Source organism: Dipodomys spectabilis, unplaced genomic scaffold (genome assembly GCF_019054845.1).
Source record: "Dipodomys spectabilis isolate Male_0828 unplaced genomic scaffold, ASM1905484v1 ptg000611l, whole genome shotgun sequence".
Classification (NCBI taxonomy): Eukaryota; Metazoa; Chordata; class Mammalia; order Rodentia; family Heteromyidae; genus Dipodomys; species Dipodomys spectabilis.
This window is the reverse complement of record NW_024871288.1, coordinates 1516470-1540084: the sequence shown is the minus strand read 5'-3', so window position 1 is coordinate 1540084 and position 23615 is coordinate 1516470. Positions and strand designations below refer to the sequence as shown.

At 53.6% G+C, this 23615-nt stretch overlaps 1 protein-coding gene across 1 annotated transcript in view; it reads left to right on the top strand.

Moving 5' to 3' along the window:
* Positions 1-1124: 1124 nt before the first annotated feature.
* Tgfbi (transforming growth factor beta induced) overlaps positions 1125-23615 on the top strand; it is a 31847-nt gene continuing 9356 nt past the window's right edge. The window contains exons 1-8 of the mRNA XM_042671321.1: positions 1125-1335; positions 7445-7543; positions 15140-15204; positions 16835-16995; positions 17140-17304; positions 17818-17964; positions 19769-19910; positions 22752-22964. Coding sequence (XP_042527255.1) covers positions 1199-1335; positions 7445-7543; positions 15140-15204; positions 16835-16995; positions 17140-17304; positions 17818-17964; positions 19769-19910; positions 22752-22964 — 1129 coding nt within the window. The 5' untranslated portion in view covers positions 1125-1198. The remainder of the gene's footprint in view (positions 1336-7444; positions 7544-15139; positions 15205-16834; positions 16996-17139; positions 17305-17817; positions 17965-19768; positions 19911-22751; positions 22965-23615) is intronic.

Genomic DNA, 23615 nt, shown 5'->3' with positions numbered 1-23615 from the left:
AATAGGTGCTGAGGTGAGACTTCACCGTGTGACGGTTCCCTGGCTTGCTCCGCGCTCTCCAGGGTGGCCTTGCTTCTACCTTTCCAGAGTCTTCCTGGCACCTCTTTGGCAGGTGGGGCTGCAGAGATGTTTGTGAGCACCAAGGTGAAGTCTCCACCCTTCTCCCACAGCAGCCTAGCAGCCTCGGGCCAAACAGATCCTGTCCTACATTTGGGGTGGGGGGGACAGGGAAGAGGGGGCAGGAGGAGGTGGGGCTTCTGTCCACCAGATAAGCTCTTCATCTATGCTTCTGTTAGCATGACCCACCGGTGGTGCGTGGAACAACCCAGAACCCCCAGCCTTCAGCTGTGGGAAGGCACTACACACTGGACGGTGAGTGTGTGTGTCGGGGGGGGGGGGGGGGGAGGGGGGGACAGCGGGTGAGGGGAGGGAGGATGGAAAGGGAGGGGAGGGAGCCAGGTGGGAAGAGTTTGATCAGTGATCTTGGCTGGGGAGGGAGGGAAAACATGAAGGGGAGAGGGAGGGAGGGAGGACATGAAGGGGAGAGGGAGGGAGGACATGAAGGGGGAAGGGAGGGAGGGAGGACATGAGGGGAGGGAGGGAGGGAGGGAGGACATGGAGGGGGGAGGGAGGGAGGGCATGGAGGGGGGAGGGAGGGAGGGAGGACATGGAGGGGGGAGGGAGGGAGGACATGGAGGGGGAGAGGGAGGGAGGGCATGGAGGGGGGAGGGAGGGAGGGCATGGAGGAGGGAGGGAGGGAGGGCATGGAGGAGGGAGGGAGGGAGGGCATGGAGGGGGGAGGGAGGGAGGGAGGGCATGGAGGGGGAGGGAGGGAGGGAGGGCATGGAGGAGGGAGGGAGGGAGGGCATGGAGGGGGGAGGGAGGGAGGGAGGGCATGGAGGGGGGAGGGAGGGAGGGAGGGCATGGAGGGGAGGAGGGAGGGAGGGCATGGAGGGGGGAGGGAGGGAGGGAGGGCATGGAGGGGGAGGGATCCAGGCGGGAGTTCGGTCTGGGCCGGGCTGGGCGGAGCCAGGCCCGCCCTCCCCGCCCTCCCTCCCGCCCCTCGCCGCGTACTTAACCCCGGCGCGGGCCGTCCCCGCCGCGTCGCCCGCAGCTCCGCGCTCCGTCCGGCCCCTGGCTGGCTTGCTCGCGGGCGCGTCCGTCCGTCCGTCTGTCCGTCCGCCCGTCGGTCCTCTCCATGGCGCTCCTCCGGGTGCAGCTGCTAGCCGGCGCCCTGGCGCTGGCCCTGGGCCCCGCCGCCACCCCGGCCGGTCCCCCCAAGTCGCCTTACCAGCTGGTCCTGCAGCACAGCCGGCTGCGGGGCCGCCAGCACGGGTAAGCCGGGGGCGGGGGGGGGGGGGCGCTGGGGGGGACAGGGGAGTGCTGGAGGGACAGGGGGGCGCTGGGGGACAGGGGGGTGCTGGGGGGCAGGGGGGTGCTGGGGGGCGGGGGTGCTGGGGGGCGGGGGGCGCTGGGGGGCAGGGGGCGCTGGGGGGCGGGAGGGGTGCTGGGGGGCGGGGGGTGCTGGGGGGCGGGGGCGCTGGAGGGACAGGGGGGTGCTGGGGGACGGGGGCGCTGGAGGGACAGGGGGGTGCTGGGGGACGGGGGGGGGTGCTGGGGGGCAGGGGGCGCTGGGGGACAGGGGGGTGCTGGGGGACAGGGGGGTGCTGGGGGACAGGGGGGTGCTGGGGGTCAGGGGGTGCTGGGGGGCGGGAGGGGTGCTGGGGGGCGGGGGGGCGCTGGGGGACGGGGGGGCGCTGGGGGACGGGGGGGGCGCTGGGGGACAGGGGGGTGCTGGGGGACAGGGGGGTGCTGGGGGACAGGGGGGCGCTGGGGGACAGGGGGTGCTGGGGGGCAGGAGGGGTGCTGGGGGCGGGGGGTGCTGGGGGGCGGGGGGCGCTGGAGGGACAGGGGGGTGCTGGGGGCGGGGGGATGCTGGGGGGCAGGAGGGCACTGGAGGGACAGGGGGGTGCTGGGGGGCAGGAGGGGTGCTGGGGGACAGGGGGGTGCTGGGGGACAGGGGGTGCTGGGGGCTGGGGGGTGCTGGGGGGCAGGGGCTGCTGGGGGCTGGGGATGCTGGGGAGCAGGGGGTGCTGGGGGCGGGGGTTGCTGGGGGACAGGGGGGTTGCTGGGGGACAGGGTGGCGCTGGGGGGCAGGGGGTGCTGGGGGGCGGGGGGGTGCTGGGGGGCAGGGGGTGCTGGAGGGCAGGGGGTGCTGGGGGGCAGGAGGTGCTGGGGGCAGGGGGTGTGCTGGGGGGCAGGGAGTGCTGGGGGGCAGGGGGGTGCTGAGGGGCACCCACACCCGGCCACACCTGCTAACAGCATCCCCCATGCACCTGGGCATGCCCTGCACGCACCCAGGGTACAGCCTGGTCCCCTCTCCCCCTGGGGAGGGGGAGGGAGAATGCATAGGCCTTGTACAGATGAGAGAAACTGAGTCCCCAGAGGACACAGGACTCTCCCACCCTCCCGTGGTAGGCCCTGGATGCCAGGCTTGGAGCGTGTTTCCAAGCACAGCTAGTTTGGGGTGAGGCGGGTCTCTAAGTTGCCCTGGGCTTCCATAGTGGGGACAGACCAGAGCCCAGAGGTGGATACTCACTGTTCCTCCAGGCAAAGGATCCATCTGTCTGTCCGTCTGTCTACCCCTCCCAGCCAGGCTGTGCTGCAGCCTCCAGCTTGGCCAGCCTCTCGGTAGAGCTGCAAGTGGTAGCGTCTGGTAGGGTTTCCTCCCAGCACGGTGGGACCCTGTCAGAGGCCTGGCATTCACCATCCACGCAGAGTGCCCACCCCCAAGGCTGGGCAGGTGTGTCCTGAGGCCCAAACACAGTGTTGAGGGTCACAGAGCTGATGTCCCACACCAGGGCATGGGAACAGGCTCTCCTTTTTTTTAGGGGGCCCGGGGGAGCTGTTTATTACCTTGCTTTTCTACTGCTGGTGACTTTTCAGTCTCCTTTGGCCTTGTAGGTGTTCAGGGCATTGCCTGAGCTGCTGGGTGCCAGGCTGGCTACCCTGCAGAATGAAATCAAGTCAGGCCATGCTGCTGCCACCCGCTCCGCCTTCTTCTGGAAGGAGGAACTCCCTAGGGGTGTCCCGGGGTCAGGGGGGCCCCCCGGCTTTAGGAAGTAAGGGAATCATCTTCGACTTGCCTGTTGTGCACAGAGGGCAGAGGGACTATGCAGGGGATAGGAGATCTCAGAGTCAAAAGGTGACACCAGCTCCCTCTCCATCCCTCAGCTCACTTGCACACTGTGTAGGCGTGCCTGAGAGGTTTCTGTTCCTCTTGCCTCCGAACCTCTTAAGTCAGGAGTGGGTATGCCTGCCTGCAGCCCTGTCACAAGAATGGAATCTGTGCATTGCCAACGGTGAAGGGTAATCAAAGTAGTGAGGGGTGGCGCCAAGATCGGGGTCTCAGGCAGACCTGGCCACCTCAGAGCCCAGAGACACACTGACCAGCTGGAAAAAAATAGAGCTTTTATTTTAAGAGCCTTTACACACAAAAATACGAGCGTCAGATATTAGATCCACTGCTCCTCATATTCCTGCTGGCTGATCCTCTTGATAAACTTCTTGCAGAGCAGCTGGTTAAAAAAAAAAAAAGGGGGGAAGAAAGAACCAAAACTGTAGTAAGCTGTGATAAACAGAATGATTAAGAAGTTTCAGAGCCAGGCATGGTGCCTCACGCTTGTAATCCCAGTACTTTGGAAGCTGAGGCAGAGGCTAACAAGTTCAAAGCCAGTCTGGGCAAGACCCTGTCTCAAAAAGGCGTGGGCACGTCGCTCAATGGTAAGATTTTTTGTTTTTTTTCTTAGCGGGCCTTGAACCACATGGCAAATGAAAAGCATTGGGAAGGGGTGTTCGCAGGCATGCACTCGAGCCTTGCCAAAACAGTTACAGGCCCAGTTGCATTTACTCTGATCTAACTGTCCCTCCAAATGCCACGAGGCAGGCTGGCCTTGCACACATGGGCGTGGTACACCATGCAGATGCACAACCTTGTTGGAGCTCCAGCTCTTTATTCATAGTGAGAGCTGAAGTGTCAATGCTAGTTTAAGCCCTGACATTCCCTCTAAATGGGTGAGGGAGAAAAATGATGGCTGGGCCTTGCTCGCCAGCAGCCCTGGACCCCCCCCCCCCCACTCCCACCACAACTGTGTTCCCTCCACCCCCAGCACAGGGAGATCTGTTCTGTTCCCGTTGTATAAAGGGTGAACCTGCGGCTTAGTGGCTGTGCACAAGTAGGAAGCTGGTGGGAAGTTAGAACTGCCATGCGGCCTCTTGGCTCCCAGCTGTATTTCTGTGCCTATAGGGAAGGGGAAAAAAAAAATTAGAACTGAAAGAGAAGTAAAAATGCAACCACACCATGGAATACCAACAACCAAACACCGGACCGAACTTCTGCAAGCACTCGGTTTTCTGGTCCAAGACGAACAGTAAGGCCATTATGCGTGAAGTGGAAGGCTCACTTTGATTACCCTTCGGCATAGACTTCCTGTGTGCACAGGTTACCACCCACACCCCTGATGGGTGAGGGAGGGGATCCTGACTGCCCCCTACCCCAGCCCCCCAGCCTCTGCTCCTGTCACGGAGGATAGGAGCGATGGAAACGGCACTGGGATGTTGCAGATCCACTCAAGAGCACCACACAGAAATGGCAGGGAATTCACGGGCAGGAATTCTGTCCTGCCTGGTCAGAGAGAAGCTCTTTCCTGGGTTGTACATGCGTAGGACTCAGGGCTGGAGTATGGCTGACAGGAATTCTTCAGGGGTTGTTTAGGAACTCACTGGCAAATTCCTAGGCAGCAAATAGAGAATTCCCGTGTTTAGCAATCTGCTGGGATCTGCTGGTGTGTGTGTGTGTGTGTGTGTGTGTGTGTGTGTGTGTGTGTGTGTGTGTGTGTGTGTGTGTGTGTGTGTGTGTGTGTGTGTGTGTGTGTGTGTGTGTGTGTGTGTGTGCGCATGCACACACCAGTCTGGGACTTGAACTCAGGGCCTGGGCGCTGTCCCTGAGCTACTTTTGCTCAAGGCCAACACTCTACCACTTGAGTCACAGCTTCACGTCTGACTTTTTCAGAGTAGTTTATTGGAGAGACGTCTCACCGACTTTCCTGCCCCAGCTGGTTTCGAACCACGATCCTCAGATCTCAACCTCCTGAGTAACTAGGATGACAGGCGTGAGCCACTAGCGTCGGGCCACCCTCGGGTTTTTCTGTCCATTCCCAAACATGCCTGTACCTCTCAGCCCACGCACCTTTCCTGTTGTATAAAAAGTTGGACCAGAGGCAATGTTCATATAATAGAAGAGATAGGGCAGAGAAGTAAAGGGCCAGAATGAACAACTCCCCAGGAACCTGATTGAAGTGTTGGGAACTGACCAGTGTACCCACAAGATGGGGGTAGGAGAAGGACATTGGGTATAGGCATCACTAAAAAATCAGTGTCTACCTGGAAAAGCCTATGGCATCCAAGGTTATCCGTAGATTGCTTTTTAAAAGGAACCAAGGCATTGATAATGAAGAAATAGTCCGTCTTTTGAATGCTACCTGGAGTTCTCTGAGCACAAGGGGTCTTGCAAAAGCCATTACTTGCTATTTTATTTTTTTTTATTTTTTATTTTTTTTTGTCAGTCATGGGGCTTGAACTCTGGGCCTGGCCGCTGTCCCTCAGCCCTTCAGCTCAAGGCGAGCGCTCTGCCACTTGAGCTACAGCGCCACTTCTGGTTTTCTGGTGGTTTATTGGAGATAGGAGTCTCACGGTCTTTCCTGCCCGGGCTGGCTTTGAACCGTGATCCTCAGATCTCAGCCTCCTGAGTAGCTAGGATTACAGGCGTGAGCCACCAGCGCCCGGCTTTATTTTGTTTTTGCTTTTTGTTCCACCCCCTACAGTGTTGGAAATTGAACCCAGGCCCTGGAATACGTTAAGCAAGCCCTCTACCACTTGATCCACGCCCCCGGTATTTTGTTCATATTTTATTTTTGAATTAGGCTCTCACTCACTTTGCCCAGGCTGGCTTCAACCTTGAGATCCTCCTGCCTCTGCCTACTAAAAGTAGCAAGATGACAGATAGGGTACCACCACATCCTGCTCGGTTGGTGGGATTTGTTTTTGTTTTTGCCTTCTCTGACTTAACGATTCCTGTCAGATGACCGGAAATCCCCTCACAGCTCCAGGAGCTCCTGATAAAGGTCCTGCCATGATCTGACCTGAACACCATTCTGGAGGGGAGAGGGTACAACTGAATAAAACACGCTACATGAAATCCTGAGGCTCCAAAGGCTTCTCGCCAGACGCTGAGAACATTCGCCCTTTCCTTTTCTGCCATCACTGAGGGTCTTTTTGAGTCAGGTAGTCATGGAGCAGTATTTTCCACAAGTTCATTCCAAGCCCCTACACCTTCTAGGATGCCAGACTCCCCCCTGCCCCCCCCCCCACAACCACAGAATGTCAACCCCCAGCATAAGCACAACTCTGCCCTCTGAGTTCTTTGGGGGATAGTCAGAGAAAAGGAGACAGCCACCTCTTTGGGGTACCCAGCATCAAACCCACGCTGCATCCCAGGCCACAGGATGCAAACAGGAGTATTCCTCAGAGAATGGAGTTGAAGCTGGGGGAGTCTAAGGATAACCAACAGTTAAATGGGAAGGCACCGGTGTTAGGGCCCTGACAGTTGCTGGCTGTGCGCCCTGGAGCGGAGGGTGGACACTCATGATGGCTGGCTTGGGGATCCGGGCAGCAGCTGGTCTAGGCATGCAGAGCGCGTCTGGGCGTGGAGCTGCGAGGGAGGAGCTGCGGCCTCCTCTCCTCTAGGACAGGCCCTGAGACGCACACTGGGGTGCCACGTTTGGGCTGCTGAGACTGGAGTACAGATGGCAGGGAGGAGGCCAGGTCTAGGTCATCTCTCAAAGCTTCTTTGCTTCACAAACCAACCACTTGGATTTTGCTAAATTTTCCCAGTCCGGGATGTGCAATCTAGAATTTCTTTAAGATGCCTAGGGCTGGGAAGGTGGCCTGGCGGTAGAGGGTTTGTCTAGCGTGCATGAAGCCCTGGGTTTGATTCCTCAGTACCACGTAACACAGAAAAAGCCGGAAGTGGCGCTGTGGCTCAAGGTGGTAGAGCCTTGAGCAAAAGAAGCTCAGGGACAGCACCCAGGCCCAGAGTTCAAGCCAAAAAAAACAAAACAAACCACTTACACATAACTACAACCTATATGCCTAAGAAGGATACTTACATGAAATTATATCAATATGTAAGACAAACTTGAGTGATTTCGTATTTGAGGGGGAGCTCTGATGGAGACTAAGTAGATGGCACCCCACACTCTACCCTCTGGAGCTGAAGTTGAAATGCTGCCTCTCCTCCTCTCCAGACAGTTCTGATGACCTGGAAAAGTCAGACATCAAGGTGGGTGACACGCGACCCGCCTAACACCATTGCTTTCGTTTGCAGACCCAATGTGTGCGCTGTGCAGAAACTCATTGGCACCAACAAGAAGTACTTCACTAACTGCAAACAGTGGTACCAGAGGAAAATCTGCGGGAAATCAACGTGAGTATCTGGAACCATCCAAGACCAACCAGCCTACCAAGGTGGGGCAGGAGGGGCGGGGGGGCGGGGGGAAATGATTTGATTTTGCATCTTTTAAAAAGGTTTCAAATTGGGCTGGGAAGGTAGCTTAGTGGTAGAGTGCCTGCCTAGCATTTGTGAAGCCCAGGGTTCAATTCCTCAGTACCACATACACGGAAAAAGTCGGAAGGAGCGCTGTGGCTCAAGTGGTAGAGAGCTAGCTTTCAGCCAAAGAAGCTAAGGGTCAGCGCCCAGGCTCGGGGTTCAAGCCCCAGGACTGGCAAGCAAACAAAAATCAGATTGCAAATATGATTTACATTCCCAGAAGCATAAAGCTCTGTGTGTGTGTGTGTGTTTCTCTCGAGTTTGACTATTTAAAGGACAAACCACAGACACATCTCTGGGAAAGAAAGCTTGTTGGTAAATTTACCTTAAAGAGATAACTACTCCCATTACAAATCCAAGATAATAAACACCTGTAAAAAAAAATAAAAAAGACAGCAGAGCATTTCAGGACATTGCCTCAGACCTATAACCTGGCTTTGCCACTTACAGAGGAAGGTTTTATCTTTTAAAATCCCTAGTTACTTCCGTTTGTAAAATTGGAGACACAGCAGGACCAGTCTTGGTGTGTCACTGAAATAATTTAGTACATGAGAGAATAAATACGAGACCCGGCACATAGTCCCTGCTCAGTAAATGCTAGCGGCTACTGTTACCCTGGAATGGGACCACACAAATAGAAGATGTGAACCAGGGTGGCTCTTGTGGGACTTATGGGGGCTTTTTAAAAAGGGAGCTGGACTTCACCCAGCCTGTACCCCAGTGGCAACAGTACTCTGGCAACAGGACCACTTCAGGGAGAGCCCCCAGCTCTGGGAGCTAGAACATACCTTCTGGGATTTAGCAAAAAAAAAAAAAACTAAACCAGAGGCTCAGCAATAATTTTTGCTCTTTTGAATAGGATTATGCAGATTCCATACCATGCATCTTTTCCATGACGCCCAGGTTAAAAAATAATTACACGTTCAGTAATTACCCATCGCTTCCTTTATGTACGTGCATTATCTCCTCAAACAATTAATTACTTCATTAAACACAAAGCGGGATTCACATAATTGCTTCCTGGAAGGCCACCAAAGGGCTACTGCCAAGTGAACAGCTCATCAGGATCTCAGAACCCAGATTTCAAAGAACACCTCCTTTTTTTTTTGGTCAGGTCAGGCTTCTCTAAAAATAGGCCCCACCCACCTGTAATGGTCAGCTGGCTTCAGGGCACACCTGCCATGCTGTGTCTTGCTTTGGGACACTGGCCCCAAGAGTGAACAGGAGCTTGGTGACATTTCTCTGTAGTCCCAGCTGTCTCTGTGGCTGGTTTATGAGTCACACGGCTCCGTGGTTCTCGCTGCTGGTTTCTTGCTCCATGTGTGCCAAGACAAGCAAAACCACAGAGCACCCTGGTGATCAAGGCCTCTCCTCTGGTGTGGGTTTGGCTTTGAGAACAGGGAGGGCCAGCACCTTCATCCAGCACCAGGCAAAGGAAGACAGGGATGCACATGTTGTTAGGGAGTGAGACGTAAGAGTTGAGTGAGACAAGACCTATTCATAACCCAGTCCCAGGGAAGGGGTGGCATTGTCCAAAAAAGAAATATACTCTGGCTGGGCGCCGGTGGCTCACGCCTGTCATCCTAGCTACTCAGAAGGCTGAGATCTGAGGATCACGGTTCACAGCCCGCCCCAGCAAGGAAAGTCCATGAGACTCTTATCTCTAAGGAACCACCAGAAAACTGGAAGTGGCACCGTGGCTCAAGTGGTAGAGCGCTCACTTTGAGCTGAAGAGTTCAGAACCCCACAACCACACCCACCCCCCCACACACAGAGAAATCTGCTCTTTATCTGTAACCCCTCTGTCCATCTCCCTGTATCATAGCAATTTTAAAAATTAAAATAATAACAGTAACCCAGTCCAGCCTATCTACCTGGTCTCACAAAGCCAAAAGAAAAAAAAAAGATATTCATATCCAACTGTTTGGGGCAGCTTCAAAAAAAAAAAAGAGGAAATGAGGATAGGAAAACATGAGTTGATTTAAAAAACAAACAAACATTCAGGACAAGAGAGGCCCTTCCTGGAACATCTTGTGCTACTTCAGGAAGGTGGTACTGATGTGGGAAAGAACTCCGGAGAAGATAAGGGGAGAACTCAGCTTGGTTATTCCCCAAGCGCTAACGATAGCTTTGTGTGGTTCTGGTACAGGGGGACCTGATCCCTGAGAGCCTGTACTGGGGTTACCCTGTAGCCAGAATGAGGTGTGTGACGGGTACGGGTGATGTAATCCAGGGAAGAGTGACTTTCTGGTACAGATTAAGAAATGCAAGCACAGTGGTAGTGGTGGTGGTGGAGCCAGCCAGCATGGACAGAGGGCTTTTTTTTTTTTTGCCAGTCCTGGGGCTTGAACTCAGGGCCTGAGCACTGTCCCTGAGCTTCTTTTGCTCAAGGCTAGCTCTCTACCTCTTGAGCCACAGTGCCACTTCTGGCTTTTTCTGTGTATGTGCTACTGAGGAATCAAACCCGGGGCTTCGTGCATGCTAGGCAGGCATTCTACCACTGAGCCACCTTCCCAGCCCTGTGATTCAGCTCTGTCCTCAGCTCTTCTGCATTTCTGTAGAGATCTGAGAACGGAGTGCTTGGGACCAAAGCACCAAAGCGCAGCATGTGAATGGAATCACCACCGGTGGACCCCTGTTTAGTGACTGAGTGAATTTTTATTCTCGGTTGATTTTTTTTTTTAAATCATTCGTTAACTTTTATTTCAGATGCTAAAGAGCACCCAGAGTCACACAATCACAGAAGGTTCATGGGGGGCAGAGAGCATTCCTCTGGTGATTTTTGGGGCCTGGCTCGGTTGGTAGCCATCATTTTTTGTTTGTTTGTTTTTTGTTTTTGACATGTGGGGACTGGTGAGGAGGTGCAGGAAACTGTGGTCAGGAAGTCTGGCTGCTTTTCCACGGTCCTCTTTTGGATGAGCCTGAGGGAATGACAAGCCAGACCGGGGTGACATCATGGAGATGTCACAGTCATGCTAGGCCCTCAGACATCGTTCAAGCGTCAGAGAGTGCCAGCAGGTCAGGGGTGCGGGAATCCTTCCCCATGCCTTGAAATGATGTCACGAGCCGTAGAATTTCACAAGTACAGAAGCTGTTCCCTGGAGCCAAGAGCAGCTGGCTGGCAGGAAGGACACATTCTTTGTTTGGTTTTTTTCTAGTAGCAAGTGTGGCTTTGCCCAGGGGCGAAAGAGTGACACTTCCTGAGCACTAGGTTCATAGTCAGAGACTGAACTTCAGCTGAAACCAGCCCGGCGATGGTGGAGCTTTTCCATCAGTCTGCAGATCTGTTTTCCCAGAAGTCATTCTGGTCAGGACATTCAGAGAGATCTGATAGGAAGCTAAAGAGGTGTCATCCTCTTCCTCCCTTTTCTACATCCCATAATCTTGGTTCCAGGAAGAAAAAGAAGATGGTGAGAAACCATCTAAGCCATCCCTAGACCTGCGCTAGCCCCTTTTCTGTTTCTTTTATTAGTCTTTTTGGTGGGTCGTGGGGCTTGAACTCTGGGCCTGGGCGCCGTCCCTCAGCTTTTCAGCTCAAGGCGAGCACTCTACCATTTGAGCCACAGCGCCACTTCCGGTTTTCTCTTTCTGAGTGGTTTATTGGAGATAAGAGTCTCACGTATAAGAGTCTCCATGCTGGCTTTGAACCGCGATCCTCAGCTCTCAGCCTCCTGAGGAGCTAGGATGACAGGCGTGAGCCACTGGTGCCTGGTTCCTTTTGTGTTTCATATTGTCTGTGCAACCACCTAGGACCCCCCCTCCCATTAGCTCAGAATAACCAGTTCAAAGGTAACAGAGATTAGGTATACACTCAACCTCCCTGAGAAGTCGTGAAGGTTCTAGACTGTTCTGTAAATGAAAAGGGTGTTTAGCTAACATGGAATTTTGTTCTGTTGAGGATGTACCCGAATGCTCTGACTAAAGCAAAGCGTTCCCCATAGCTGTCCACATTTCCAATCTCCAAGCCCGTAAATGTTCCCTTACGTGGTGGAAACGGGGACTTTGTGATTACAAATCTTGAGAGCAGATTATCCCGGATTATTTGGTGAGGCCCGTGTAACCGTGAGAATCCTTGTAGGTTGGAGGCCGCATGGGAAAAGTCGGACCAGTTATGCTAGTAAAGGTGGATGTGACTACAAGCCAAAGAATGCAGTGGCCTCTGGAAGTTGGAAAAAAGCAAGAAGTGGTTTGCTCCTGCAATAAATTATTTCTAGGAGGAACACAACCTCAGAAGATTTTAGCCTAGGGAGACCAACTTCTGACATAATACATTTGTGTTGGGTCCAGGCAGCCAACCTGAGGTGTGAATATGGCCCCCAGCCCACCTCTTCCGAGTGTATAAGTATGTGATAGGGCATTCAATCAGTGGTCTCAGGTTAGCACGTTGGTTTCAGTGAAGTGATTCACTTGGCCTCCGTTTTAAAGTTTCCACCTGCAGCGTTTTGGCTTTGTTTGAGAAGGAGCTGGACAGCCGAGCACTGAGCAGCTGACAAGTGCTTCGCCTTTGTAAGCTTCTCCAGTCCTCACGATCGTTTCTGTGGGTTTAATACAAGGCAGTCATTGGCCTGTTTGCATATAGGAAGGCAGAGGCCCTGGGAACCTGGACATCCTGCTTAAACTCGTCATGCACTGGTCTGTGGCCACCGCAATTGTGCACAGGGCGATATGCATAGGAACTGGGGAGACCTAGTCCACATCCACAAGTCCCCCAAACACCCACCCACTCCATATGGCAATTGCCATGGAAACACTCAACCACTCTTTCTCAGTCTCCATCCTCAGCCCTATCTGAGCTGATGGATAGATACCACAGTGGCAAGAAGTCTTTGCTGATGAACAGTCTTCTAGAGACTGATTCCCACCTGCCCCCCGTCTGGGGCCTCAAAGACCAGCTCAGCTGTGTTGGGAAAGGTGCAGTGGAGAAATGAACCCCTCTGGGCCACGAAGTCTTCTGGCCGTGCCCGTGTCTAGACGCGATTTGCTCTGCCTTTGCTCTGTGGCAGCTCTCAGAAAGCGGGGCACACTGACACATTTGCCTTCTGTCACGGGAGACTGGCTTCTCGGCTCCTTGCCTCATCATCTTCTGCAGTCTAGTTAATCCCCAAGCACTTAAAACAGCCAGAACGGGGGCCAAACCTGCACAGCAAACTCTGGAAGACAAGCGATTGCTTTAGCTTTGCATTAACTTCACAGAAAATAGGTGGGAAGTGAGGTGGGAGGAAAGCTAATATCCCTACACGGGGACTTGGGGCTGCCGCCAGATTTCTGCCCCCTTTCTTTTCTGGTGCCCTTTGAAATCAGGCACCTTCTCCTTGCTTTTCTCCCTTGAGCTGTTCTTCGGCCCCCAAGAAGCTGGAACAGTAGCTCATTGTCTTTGAGAGTGTATTTATTTCTGACTTGGTGTTTTTGCTTGCTAGCAAAGGAGAAGCTGGGGAGGGGGCTTTAATCAGAGAAACTTTGCCTGATGAGATGATGTCTAGCTGCCAGTACAGTGGTCCTTCCTGCGCAGGGATATCTAGGAACCGCAGGGGATTGTAGTTACCTCGTGCTTTTCATCCTGTTCTGCATCTATCCCAGAGACAGATGGCATGAAATCCAGCCCCTGGGCTGACAGGGGTTCATGAGTCTTGTTCTTTCTCTTCAGGACCAGAGAGAGCACTGAGCGAGGCACAGTAGACACTGAGTAGGTGGGCCAGACTTCCATCTAGACAGCCCATGTAGGACATTCTGATCAAGGTTCTCCCTAATATTATAGTTTCTGCTTCTCTGGGTTCTTAGAAATTACAGAGATGTCTGGCCGGGCAGTGGGAAGGCAGGGGAAGGAGATGCTGACAGAGCGTGAAGATTAGGAGAAAGCTTCCTGGCACAAGGCTAGCCAGGATAGAGCCCTGGGATGGAGGAGGCTGTGTGCAGCCTCGAAGGCTGAGTCTCCTCTGTGAGGAGAAGGCTGTGGGTGCCATCCACCTACCTGCATGCACAAGTCTGGCGCCACAGAAAGCCACAATGCAAGCCTGAGTTCTCCGGTCCCAGAGGACGTATCTGTGCCTACCCTAGTGACTCACGCCTGTAATCCTAGCTACTTAGGAGACTGAGATCTGGAAGATTGTGGTTTGAAGCCACAGACAGAAAAGCATGAGAATCCATCTCAGATTAACCAGGAAAAAAAAAAGGCAGGGAAGGGGAGAAGGGAGGGAGGGAGGGGGAAAAGAGGAGGGAGGGAAGGAAGGGAAAGGAAGATAGGCATGTTTTGCATTTGGCGCTAGACCTTAGCAGGTCTAGACTGCGCTCATGCTGCAGAATGTGAAGATTTGACGTTAAGTCGATATTAGAGGGAGATTTTTTTCAGAGCTCCCCCTTTCTCGCAGTGAAATTCTCTGACTTTGGGACGCCTACAATTGTGTAGAGTTTGCAGAAGCTATGCCTTTGGACCTCCAGATAGATAGTGGCCGTGCCCCCCTAGGTGGGCTTATCTGAGCAAGGGGAAGGGAAAGCCTTAAGCTTTCCCCACAGATGACTTCAAAGATTTAAACTGTGCCCTGCTGGTTATCCAAGTGTGGAGAACGTTGCCAACTGGTTGCTTTCTGGAAAGATAGTGGGATGGTGGAAGGAGATGGGTGGTTGGGGAACTTAATGTGAAACCATAAGAAACCAAAATCTCTGCTTCTTTGCTTGGCTGGTGCTCTACCACCTGAGCCATGCTGACTCTTTTGTTGTTTATCTTGGAGATGGAGTCTCTTGTACTTTTCTACCCAGGCTGGCTTGAAATCATAATCCTCCAGACCTTAGCCTCCTAAGTAGCTAGAATTACAGAGATGAGCCACCAGTGTCCATCCGTTAAAAAAAGTGTTTTGACTGATTAAAAAAAAAAACATTTTAATTAAATAAGTAGAAAAGTACCTTCAGGACACGGTCTTTGTTTTATTCTAATTTTAAAGCTTGGTTGTGAAGACTGAGGAAAATTCAGTCTGTATCCTGCCCTTTGGGTTGTTAAATCAGAATTAGAAGAGCACAAGAGATTTAACCACATGACTCTAACACACACACACACACACACACACACACACACACACACCTACACCTTACTGTTGAAGACACTGAGACTCATTGGCTGGGGATGTGTCAGGCTCAGAGCTAGAACTTCACCTCTCCCTTTCTAGAATGCCAATATCAGAGTTCCCTGGCATTGCACTGAAGGTCCATTTCTAGATGAGTTATGTTTTCTGATCGCATCACTGAGTGTATCGCTGGAGTCTGGCTTCCCAATTGGCTTTCCGCATGCGGCCAGCTATCAGGAACCGTCTACCAGGCCGAGGAAGAGCAACAAGCTCTTTGTGAAGGAGAGGCACCGTCATGATCTCTACCAACTGAGGTCCCGAGAGGAGAACATTGCACCGGAGGATTCTGCCTGGAGAGGGCCCACGGACACGAGGAAGAGTGAAGGACTCCCTGACAGGTGTGTGTTTCTGATTACAGAGTCATCAGCTACGAGTGCTGTCCTGGATATGAAAAAGTCCCAGGAGAGAAAGGCTGTCCAGCAGGTGAGTGAACTGGGCTTTGCCTGTGGGCAGACCGGAGGGGCGAGGCACAGGAGAGGGCTAAACACTGAGAAGACAGCCGGATCTGAATGGGGGTCCACAGAATGAGGAGCGAGTGGGCCTCTAGGTCCACGAGGGCATGGAGGAAACCTTATGTCTCCTGAGCAGACCCCTCAAAAAGCCGATGGGACCGAATCCCCCCATGCCCCCCAAATGCCTCCTCCTCCCACTGCATCTGAGGCTGGCCCATCAGAATGTGGCAGAAGGAGAGGCAAAGAAGGAACCTGCAAATGGCCTTGAGCTCAGCCTTGCTCTAGGCTGAAGACAGCGTCACACTTACAAAGTCACAAGGAGGGTACCGTAGTTGTGGGTGCCATGGGTGGGGTCCTGATATTAATGACTCGAGTTAGAAGGTAAACAGGGGACTCAGAGACTGGCCTGTAGAGGAATTCGAGCTCTGGGAGCCTGGTTTCAGATCCTCTTTAGTTTTTATCATAAAGTGGTTGTACAAAGAGGTTACAATTCCGTAAGCCACGTAACCAGGACAGTGTGTCATGGTCAGTATCACCCCCTCCCATCATTCTTCTCTTTCCCCCTCCCCCATCCCTCCCTTCAAGTCACACAGTTCAATTTTTTTGTTGTTGTTGTTTGGTCGTGGGGCCTGAACTCTGGGCCTGGGCGCTGTCCCTCAGCTCTTCAACTCAAGGCGAGCGCTCTACCACTTGAGCCTCAGCACCACTTCCGGTTTTCTGGTGGCTCGTGGGAGATCAGAGTCTCATGGACTTTCCTGCCCAGGCTAGCTTTGAACCTCAATCCTCAGATCTCAGCCTCCTGAGTAGCTAGGATGATAGATGTGAGCCATCAGCGCCCAGCACATAGTTCAATTTTTACATGTTGTGCACTGAGTAGAAATGAACGCTAGACTCACCGTCTGAGAAGGCCTCTCTCAACTTGAGGACACCTTGTAAAAAAGAAACATTTTGTGATCTACAAATGCATGATGTACCTCACAAATACATAGCTCCATTGTGTGTAAGCTATGAAGGCATTAGTTGTTTGTTGCAACTAGTAAGACTAGTTGGTGATGAAGATGTCTGTTCCTGGTGTACATTCTCACCTGTATTATCTCAACAAAAGCTTTGCTCTGCTGCGATAGAGTGATTAGAAATGATCAATTAGCTGGATCCACATGGGGCAGCATTTGACTTACTGAGTCAATTTCTTTTTTTGGTCTGTCCTGGGTCTTGAACTCAGGGCCTGGGCACTGTCCCTCAGCTCTTCAGCTCAAGGCGAGTGCTCTACCACTTGAGCCACAGCACCACTTCTGGTTTTCTGGTGGTTCATGGGAGATCAGAGTCTCATGGACTTTCCTGCCTGGGCTGGCTTTGAACCTCGATCCTCAGATCTGAACCTCCTGAGTAGCTGGGATGACAGGCGTGAGCCGCTGGCGCCCGGCCTACTGAGTCAATTTCTAAGACGCTTGGCAGCCACAGTGTCAGGCACCCCAGCTTCGGGACTCACTGCCTGGTTCTTCTTCACCTAAAGAGAGAGAGCAGGTGTGTCTGAGTAGCATGGGACTCCCACACCCTCCCCCAACCCAGGCCAATTCTTTCCCTTGCCTCTGCTTACATAGCCCTTCCACTCTCCAACCTTTACGAGACCCTGGGAGTTGTGGGCTCCACCACCACGCAGCTGTACACAGACCGCACGGAAAAGCTGAGGCCTGAGATCGAGGGGCCGGGCAGCTTCACCATCTTCGCTCCTAGTAATGAAGCCTGGGCTTCCCTGCCTGCGGTAAGATGACCCTCCCTCCCTCCGCCCTGCCCTCCCATGAAAGGGCGAGAAGAGTTGTAGGCACCCTCCCCCGCCTTGGGGGCTTAGGGACCCATCCCCTCCCCCTCCCCCCCCCAGCCATTGTCACACTGTCCTTCCTTCTAGGAAGTGCTGGACTCCCTGGTGAGCAACGTCAACATCGAGCTGCTCAATGCCCTCCGCTACCACATGGTGGACAGGCGGGTGCTGACCGATGAGCTGAAGCACGGCATGTCGCTCACCTCCATGTACCAGAACTCCAACATCCAGATCCACCACTACCCCAATGGAGTAAGAAAAACCCCCTCCATCCCACAGCCCTGGCCTCTGTCCCCACTCCCGGCCCGTTAGGCTGGGGATGCTTTCTGGGATCTGTCCTACAGTGTGACAAGCCGTGGACCATGCCTGGTCTCCCGGGCTGCCTTCTCCCGGGATCTTCTGTCCCATAGCAGGTGGAGCCTACATTCTGGTAGTGACTATGAGAGCATTGTTTTCTCCTCCGGGGCACAGGGAAGCTTCCAGACTCTCTTGTGTGAACCGCGCATTCTGGGGCTTGGACTCAGGGCCTGGGTACCTGCCTCCCTGCGCTTTTTCACTCAAGGTTGGCCTTCTGTCCCATTTGAGCCACACCTCTATTTCTGGCTCTTTTTTTTTTTTTGGTGGTGGTGGTTCATTGGAGATAAGAGTCTCAAAGACACTCCTTCCCTGGCTGGCTTTGGACCATGATCCTCAGACCTCAGCCTCCTGAGTCACTAGGACACCAGCGCTCAGATAACTGTTCTCTCCTGCTTCTCTTCTGGGCAGATTGTGACAGTCAACTGTGCCCGGCTGCTGAAGGCCGACCACCACGCCACCAACGGTGTGGTGCACCTCATCGACAAGGTCATCTCCACCGTCACCAACAACATCCAGCAGATCATCGAGATCGAGGACACCTTTGAGACCCTGCGGGTGAGGCCCGGGCCGGAGACGCACAGCTTCCGCAGAGGGGCCTGGCTAGATTGCTTCTGTAGGAGAAGTTTCCCTTCCTGCAGGGAAACACTCATCAGTGCTCGCTTCCACCTGTCCTGAGAAACGCCTGTCTGTCCTCTCTTCCATAAAGCTTTCCTTTCTTTGGCTCCACTGGGAAAAATGCAGGACCCTGGGTCCTGCAGCAGGTCCTCTGAGCCCTGCAGCAGGACCGGGTCTCTGAGCCCTGGGCCTGCACTGTGAGGTTGAGGGAAAGCCTCTCTCTTCCAGATCTGTTTCCCAGGTGGAGTTGCACACCCTTGTTCCTCTAAAGTCCTTGGTTCCCCAACCAAGCAGAGAGGTGCAGTGTGAACTTGGGAGTCTGGGGATCTGACTCCTGGACTGGCTTCCTGGACTGGCATAAGAATACTTACTGTTCCTTCACCCCCTGCCCAGCCCAGGCCTCTGCCTTACAACCCGGAGGGGTGAGTGGGGCGTTGCTCTTGGCAGCCGATGCATGGGAGGAGGAAGTGAATGCAGGCTGCCCTGTCAGGGGTTTTGCCCTGATTCGAGGAACATGTCCTAACCACAAAGGACACAAGTGGGAAAGGGGCGACCCCTCCCTGGAGATCTCCAACACAGAGTCAAACACACGGAGGCCGGCTGGTATCCATGGGCCTCAGCAAGTGGGGGAATAGCTCTTAACAGACTCTAGAGGACCCCAAAGGATCTCTAAGCTCTTCTCCTCTGTCTTCACTTTGGAGGTCACTCAGAGGACGGGGGGGGGTGGTCTGCAAAGGGGATAATGTGACCTCGGAGTCAGTGGCACATATTTTGATTAACCACAGCTGGTCCTATTGAGTAACCTCCCCGTACTATTTAGGTTTTTCCTTCCCTCTAACCCTTTGCCACTTCCTAATGCCCATCTTTGCTGCTTCTAACACATGCTTAGGAAGCACCTGCTCCTTCCTGGAGATTGTTTTCTGTGCGAGAGTACTGTGTGAGCAAGCAAGACACACTTTTTCCTTGTAGTTATCCCTGGGGAGACAAATAAGATACAGACATAAACCCAAGAGCCACGGGTGGTGATAAAAGTATTGTGCAGTCAGCAATGTCAACGGTGAGCAAAAGTTGCAGGAGAGAGATGGATGGCCAGGAAAGACATGCCGAAGGATGAGAACAGACCTGTTCCACACAGCACTGGGGCAGGGCCGTAGCCAGGCAGGAAGGGCCGGAGGAGAGATCAGAGACGGGTGCAGTAAGGAGGAGGTCTGTGGACCACAGGGAAGAGCGCAAGGCAGGCAGAAGAGAGTGGCCTGGCCGCGTCCTTCAAGGCCTGCCTGATGTGCAGAGGAGTTCCTGTCCATCCTGAGAGTAGACGCAGCTGTTAGAGGATCATCCTGGCTGCTCTGCAGGGAGTGAGGTCAAGTGACCTCTCTACCTGGAGTTCCCTTAGGTAATTGAGATTGCAGTTACCAGAAGGACAGCTAAAGCATCGATACCAGGCAGACTGGGGCCCATAGGCCAGAGAGGAGATGCCTAGTTGTCTCCCAGAGGAATAGAAGTGAAAGAGGGGAAGGCAGAGGGAATGGTAGGGGCGAAGACGTGGAGGTAGAGAGGAAGACAGCATGCTTATCAAATGCCCGAGAGAGATGGCCATCGTGGCTGGAGTGCAGAGCAAGATCAGGCCGCGGCAAGCGGGGAACTGCAACCCACTTTCTCTCTCCCTCTCGGAGGGAGGACTGGCCAGGGTCTTGGAGAAGCCAGACCCTTTGGGAAGCCCTTCATCCTCTCCTCATCCTCCTAGGCTGCTGTGGCTGCGTCGGGGCTCAACACCGTGCTGGAGGGCGAAGGTCAGTTCACGCTCTTGGCCCCCACCAACGAGGCCTTTGAGAAGATCCCTGCCGAGACGCTCAACCGGATCCTGGGCGACCCAGAGGCCCTGAGAGGTGAGCGCCCAACGCCTCCCGCGTCCACCCTTGAAGTCTGGACAGGAGCTTCATGGGTAGGCCAGCGTTATAGTTAAAAAAAATAAATAAATAAACCCGTTGCCAGTTCCCCTTTAAGCGAGGGGATGGAAGGATGGGAGGACCAAGCGTAGAAGGGAGTGAAGATGGGGAGAGGGCCAGGCCACTTTCATCTCCATGACCTCCAAAGGACCTTGAGCAGTAAGTTGTCTTGACAAGGCCGGAGACCCCTGGAGAGGAGAGGAGGCCCCAAGTTCCCTGTGTACCCCCAGTCACACTCTTCCCTCACTACCAAATACAATCCAGGGATGTCTTCATTTCTCTTGAATCTATTTAAACCCGCCCTGGCATGGACTACGTCAGATGCCTAATGCCTTTCAGACACCCTATAAATTTAAAACATTCTAGCCAGACAGGGATGGGAAAGGGCCTATTTCTGAAAGCACAGATGGTATCTGTTCTGCGGCCAAGTGACTCTGGTGCCTGTCTGTTCCATGCCAGGAACTGGTATTGGATCCAGTTCCATCTGTGCCTTCTAGGAATGAAAGCCTGGAGGGTAGCAAACTGGAGCAGGTTGTTGGGATGTAATCTAGTGAGTATAAGATACTCAGGCAGTAGGAGTGAGGGCTGGGGTGGGTGGATGGGGGAGTGGGGGGTTGGGGTGGAGCTCCAGCCTGGGGTTGGGGGTGGAGCTCCAGGCTTCCTAGAGGAGGTAAGCTGTAAATGCATCTATCTTAACACACTTGGAGTCTTTTTTTTTTTTTTTAAGAGCCATGTTCCCATTGCATTAGTCAGCTTTCTGTTACTGTATCCAATAACCAGGAAGGTCAGCTTATAAAGCCAAAAGGTTTGCTTTGCTTTGGTTCAGTTTTGGAAGTTTCAGTCTATGGTCACTTGGCCCTTTTGCTTTAGGACTGTTCACCCAAAGTTATCCCAAAGCTAGCAGCGGGGGCAGGGGGGGGGGGTAGGGGGGGGAGGAAGAGGGGAGGAGTGTCTGAGGGGAGGAAGAGACACCTGGATCCCAAGTCCTCTTAAAGGGCACCCCTACTTTTTAAGGTTTTCACAATCTCCCCATAGAGCAGCCAGGCTCTGGGGGACATTCCAAGTCTGAACTATAAGCACCCATTAAAAAAACCATCTTCTGTACACAGCACATGTGGAGATATCAGATCTTCTTATTCTAAAGTAGAAGGAGAAAAAACAACCCCTAATTTAGGTCTCTTTTTTTTTTTTTTTGGGTCCGGTCGTGGGGCCTGAACTCTGGGCCTGGGCGCTGTCCCTCAGCTCTTCAGCTCAAGGCTAGCGCTCTACCACTTGAGCCACAGCACCACTTCCGGCTTTTTTCTTTTTGCTTATGTGGTGCTGAGGAATCGAAGCCAGGGCCCCAGGCATGCAAGGCAAGCGCTCTACCACTGAGCCACCTTCCCAGCCCCTAATTTAGGTCTTTTGCATATTAGTTTTATCCTCCTCGATAACTGGTAATGCTCAAAGCGAGGTCCTTTTGCGGGGTGCTGTAGCTTCGTGCTAGAAGAAAGAGGGGTGTGGATCCACTGTTGTCAGTCTCCTGTTATTTCTAGGCCGACAGGCAGGCAGGTAGCAGCTGGGGCCTGGTATGTGTTTCCTTGGAAGTGTGGCTTCTGGTCCCAGCTCTACCCACAGATCACCTGCACCGGATCTCACCCCACGGCTTTGGTTTCCTTCTCTGAGAATCAGAACTTCCCCAAAACGTCATTCCCTTAGGGCTGGGTTTGGTTTTGTTTCATGGTACTAGAGCTTGAACCCAGGGCCTCTTGCTAGAAAGGCAAATCCAGTACCGGTTGAGCAATACTCCCAGCCCCACCCATAGACTCCTGCCGTTCTGTCTTTCTGTCTGGCTGGATCAGGTAAGCACTGACTTCCAAAGCCAGTTTCAAGCAGCCCAGTGCGGGCCTCCGCTTCCTCCTGCCCGTGACAGCGCAGTTTTGGTTCCTACACTTTAGGGACAGATGAAAACTCGCCTCTGTGGTGAGCATATAAGACAGAGGGGCCTTGGAAACCCTGCCCAGCCTGGGGTGGGGGTGGGGGGCATGCCTTCCTCTCCCCTCCTTGGGGCTTCTTCTGTGCATAAGCCTGTAAGAGCCTTTTCAGGGAACCCCCTCCCCAGCCTCTCCCCCAAATATAACATCTGGACATGTAGCCATGCAGCTGTATTTATTATTTACAGGTACAGTGGATAGGATTGGAAAAAAAAAAAAAGCCATGCATCTTATTTCCCTTCACTCCCGGTCTCTAAACGCGTGGCAGCAGCTAGTAGATCCTTGGGTAAAAATGAACAAAACCTGGCCAAATTAAACAAATATTTCATAACTATCCTTCAGTACAGTTTTCACCTTCTCCTGCCTCATTTTACCTGTTTTAACAAGGTCAGTTGAGTTAGAGGAGTAAGCTCACTTGAGTTTTTTCTTTTCTCCCTGAAGTCCTGAATAAGAGAATTCGGCGTACAGTCCAGAGCTCACAGCCAATGGCTGACATAGCTTTGGCCATTTACTCTTTGGTCAGGCTACGTGCAGAGTGCTTCACACATCAGGTCTAGAAGACAAACGCTGCTGTCATCTACTCTAATGAAGAAGATGAGGCTCAAGGAAGCTGGGTGGTTGGCCTGGTAGCCATGGCATTCGAACTCAGGCAGGCTGACGGCAGAGCCCCAGCTCTGGTTTTAGAGCGTAGCAAGCTGGAGAAGAAAAGGATCTGGGCATCATCCAGCCTCATTTGGAGATTGATCCGAATGATCAGGCCTGACTGGGCTCTCACTTGACCTGTGTCCTGCTCTACCCCTCCCCTCAGACCTCCTGAACAACCATATTCTGAAGTCCGCCATGTGTGCCGAAGCCATTGTAGCAGGGCTGTCCATGGAGACCCTGGAGGGCACCACCCTGGAAGTGGGCTGCAGCGGAGACAGGCTGACCATCAACGGGAAGGACATCATCTCCAACAAAGACATCCTGGCCACCAATGGCGTGATCCACTTCATCGATGAGCTGCTCATCCCAGATTCAGGTAAAGCCAGGCCTTAAGGCCCGGCCTCCCATCCCTTCTGCCATCCTTTGGTGACCAGACTGTAGGGGGGATAGAGGGTGGGGGGACTCACGGATTCGTTCAGGGGACTTCCCTGCCTGGACCCACTTTACAGCCCCCAGCCAGAAAACTTCTGGAGGGCATATGGCAGATTGAGGAGATACTTGAGGCAGCCCCGGGAGTCACTGAAGGGCCCCAGAGCCCTTTTGGATCTGCCTTTGGTAGCTGAGCACAAGGCTTGTTTCCTGACCCCAGAGCATTCCTTCCCGCCATAGTGTCCAAACCATCCCAGGCACTGACCCAGAGAGGTCGACTGGTTGGACTTTGACTCAGCTTCCATATGACCCAGGAGAGAAGGGATCTCACAGGGAAAAGCAACACTCTTCGGGTGGGAGCTATCACTGGCCTTGAAGGCTTCTCAGTCACCCCACAGGCAATGCGGCCTTGCCTGGAGCCACCCCGGCCCCTTCTGGGATGGCTCTGCCCACAGCCAGCCCTGCGCTCCCCTCATTTCTCCAGTGGCTAGGCTGACACAAACCCCGCTGGGTCCCTGCAGTGGTTAGAGGGTTTGTTGACTCACAAGATGTTGCTCCTGCTGCCGAGTTCCATGCCATGGGGTGCACAGATGATGAG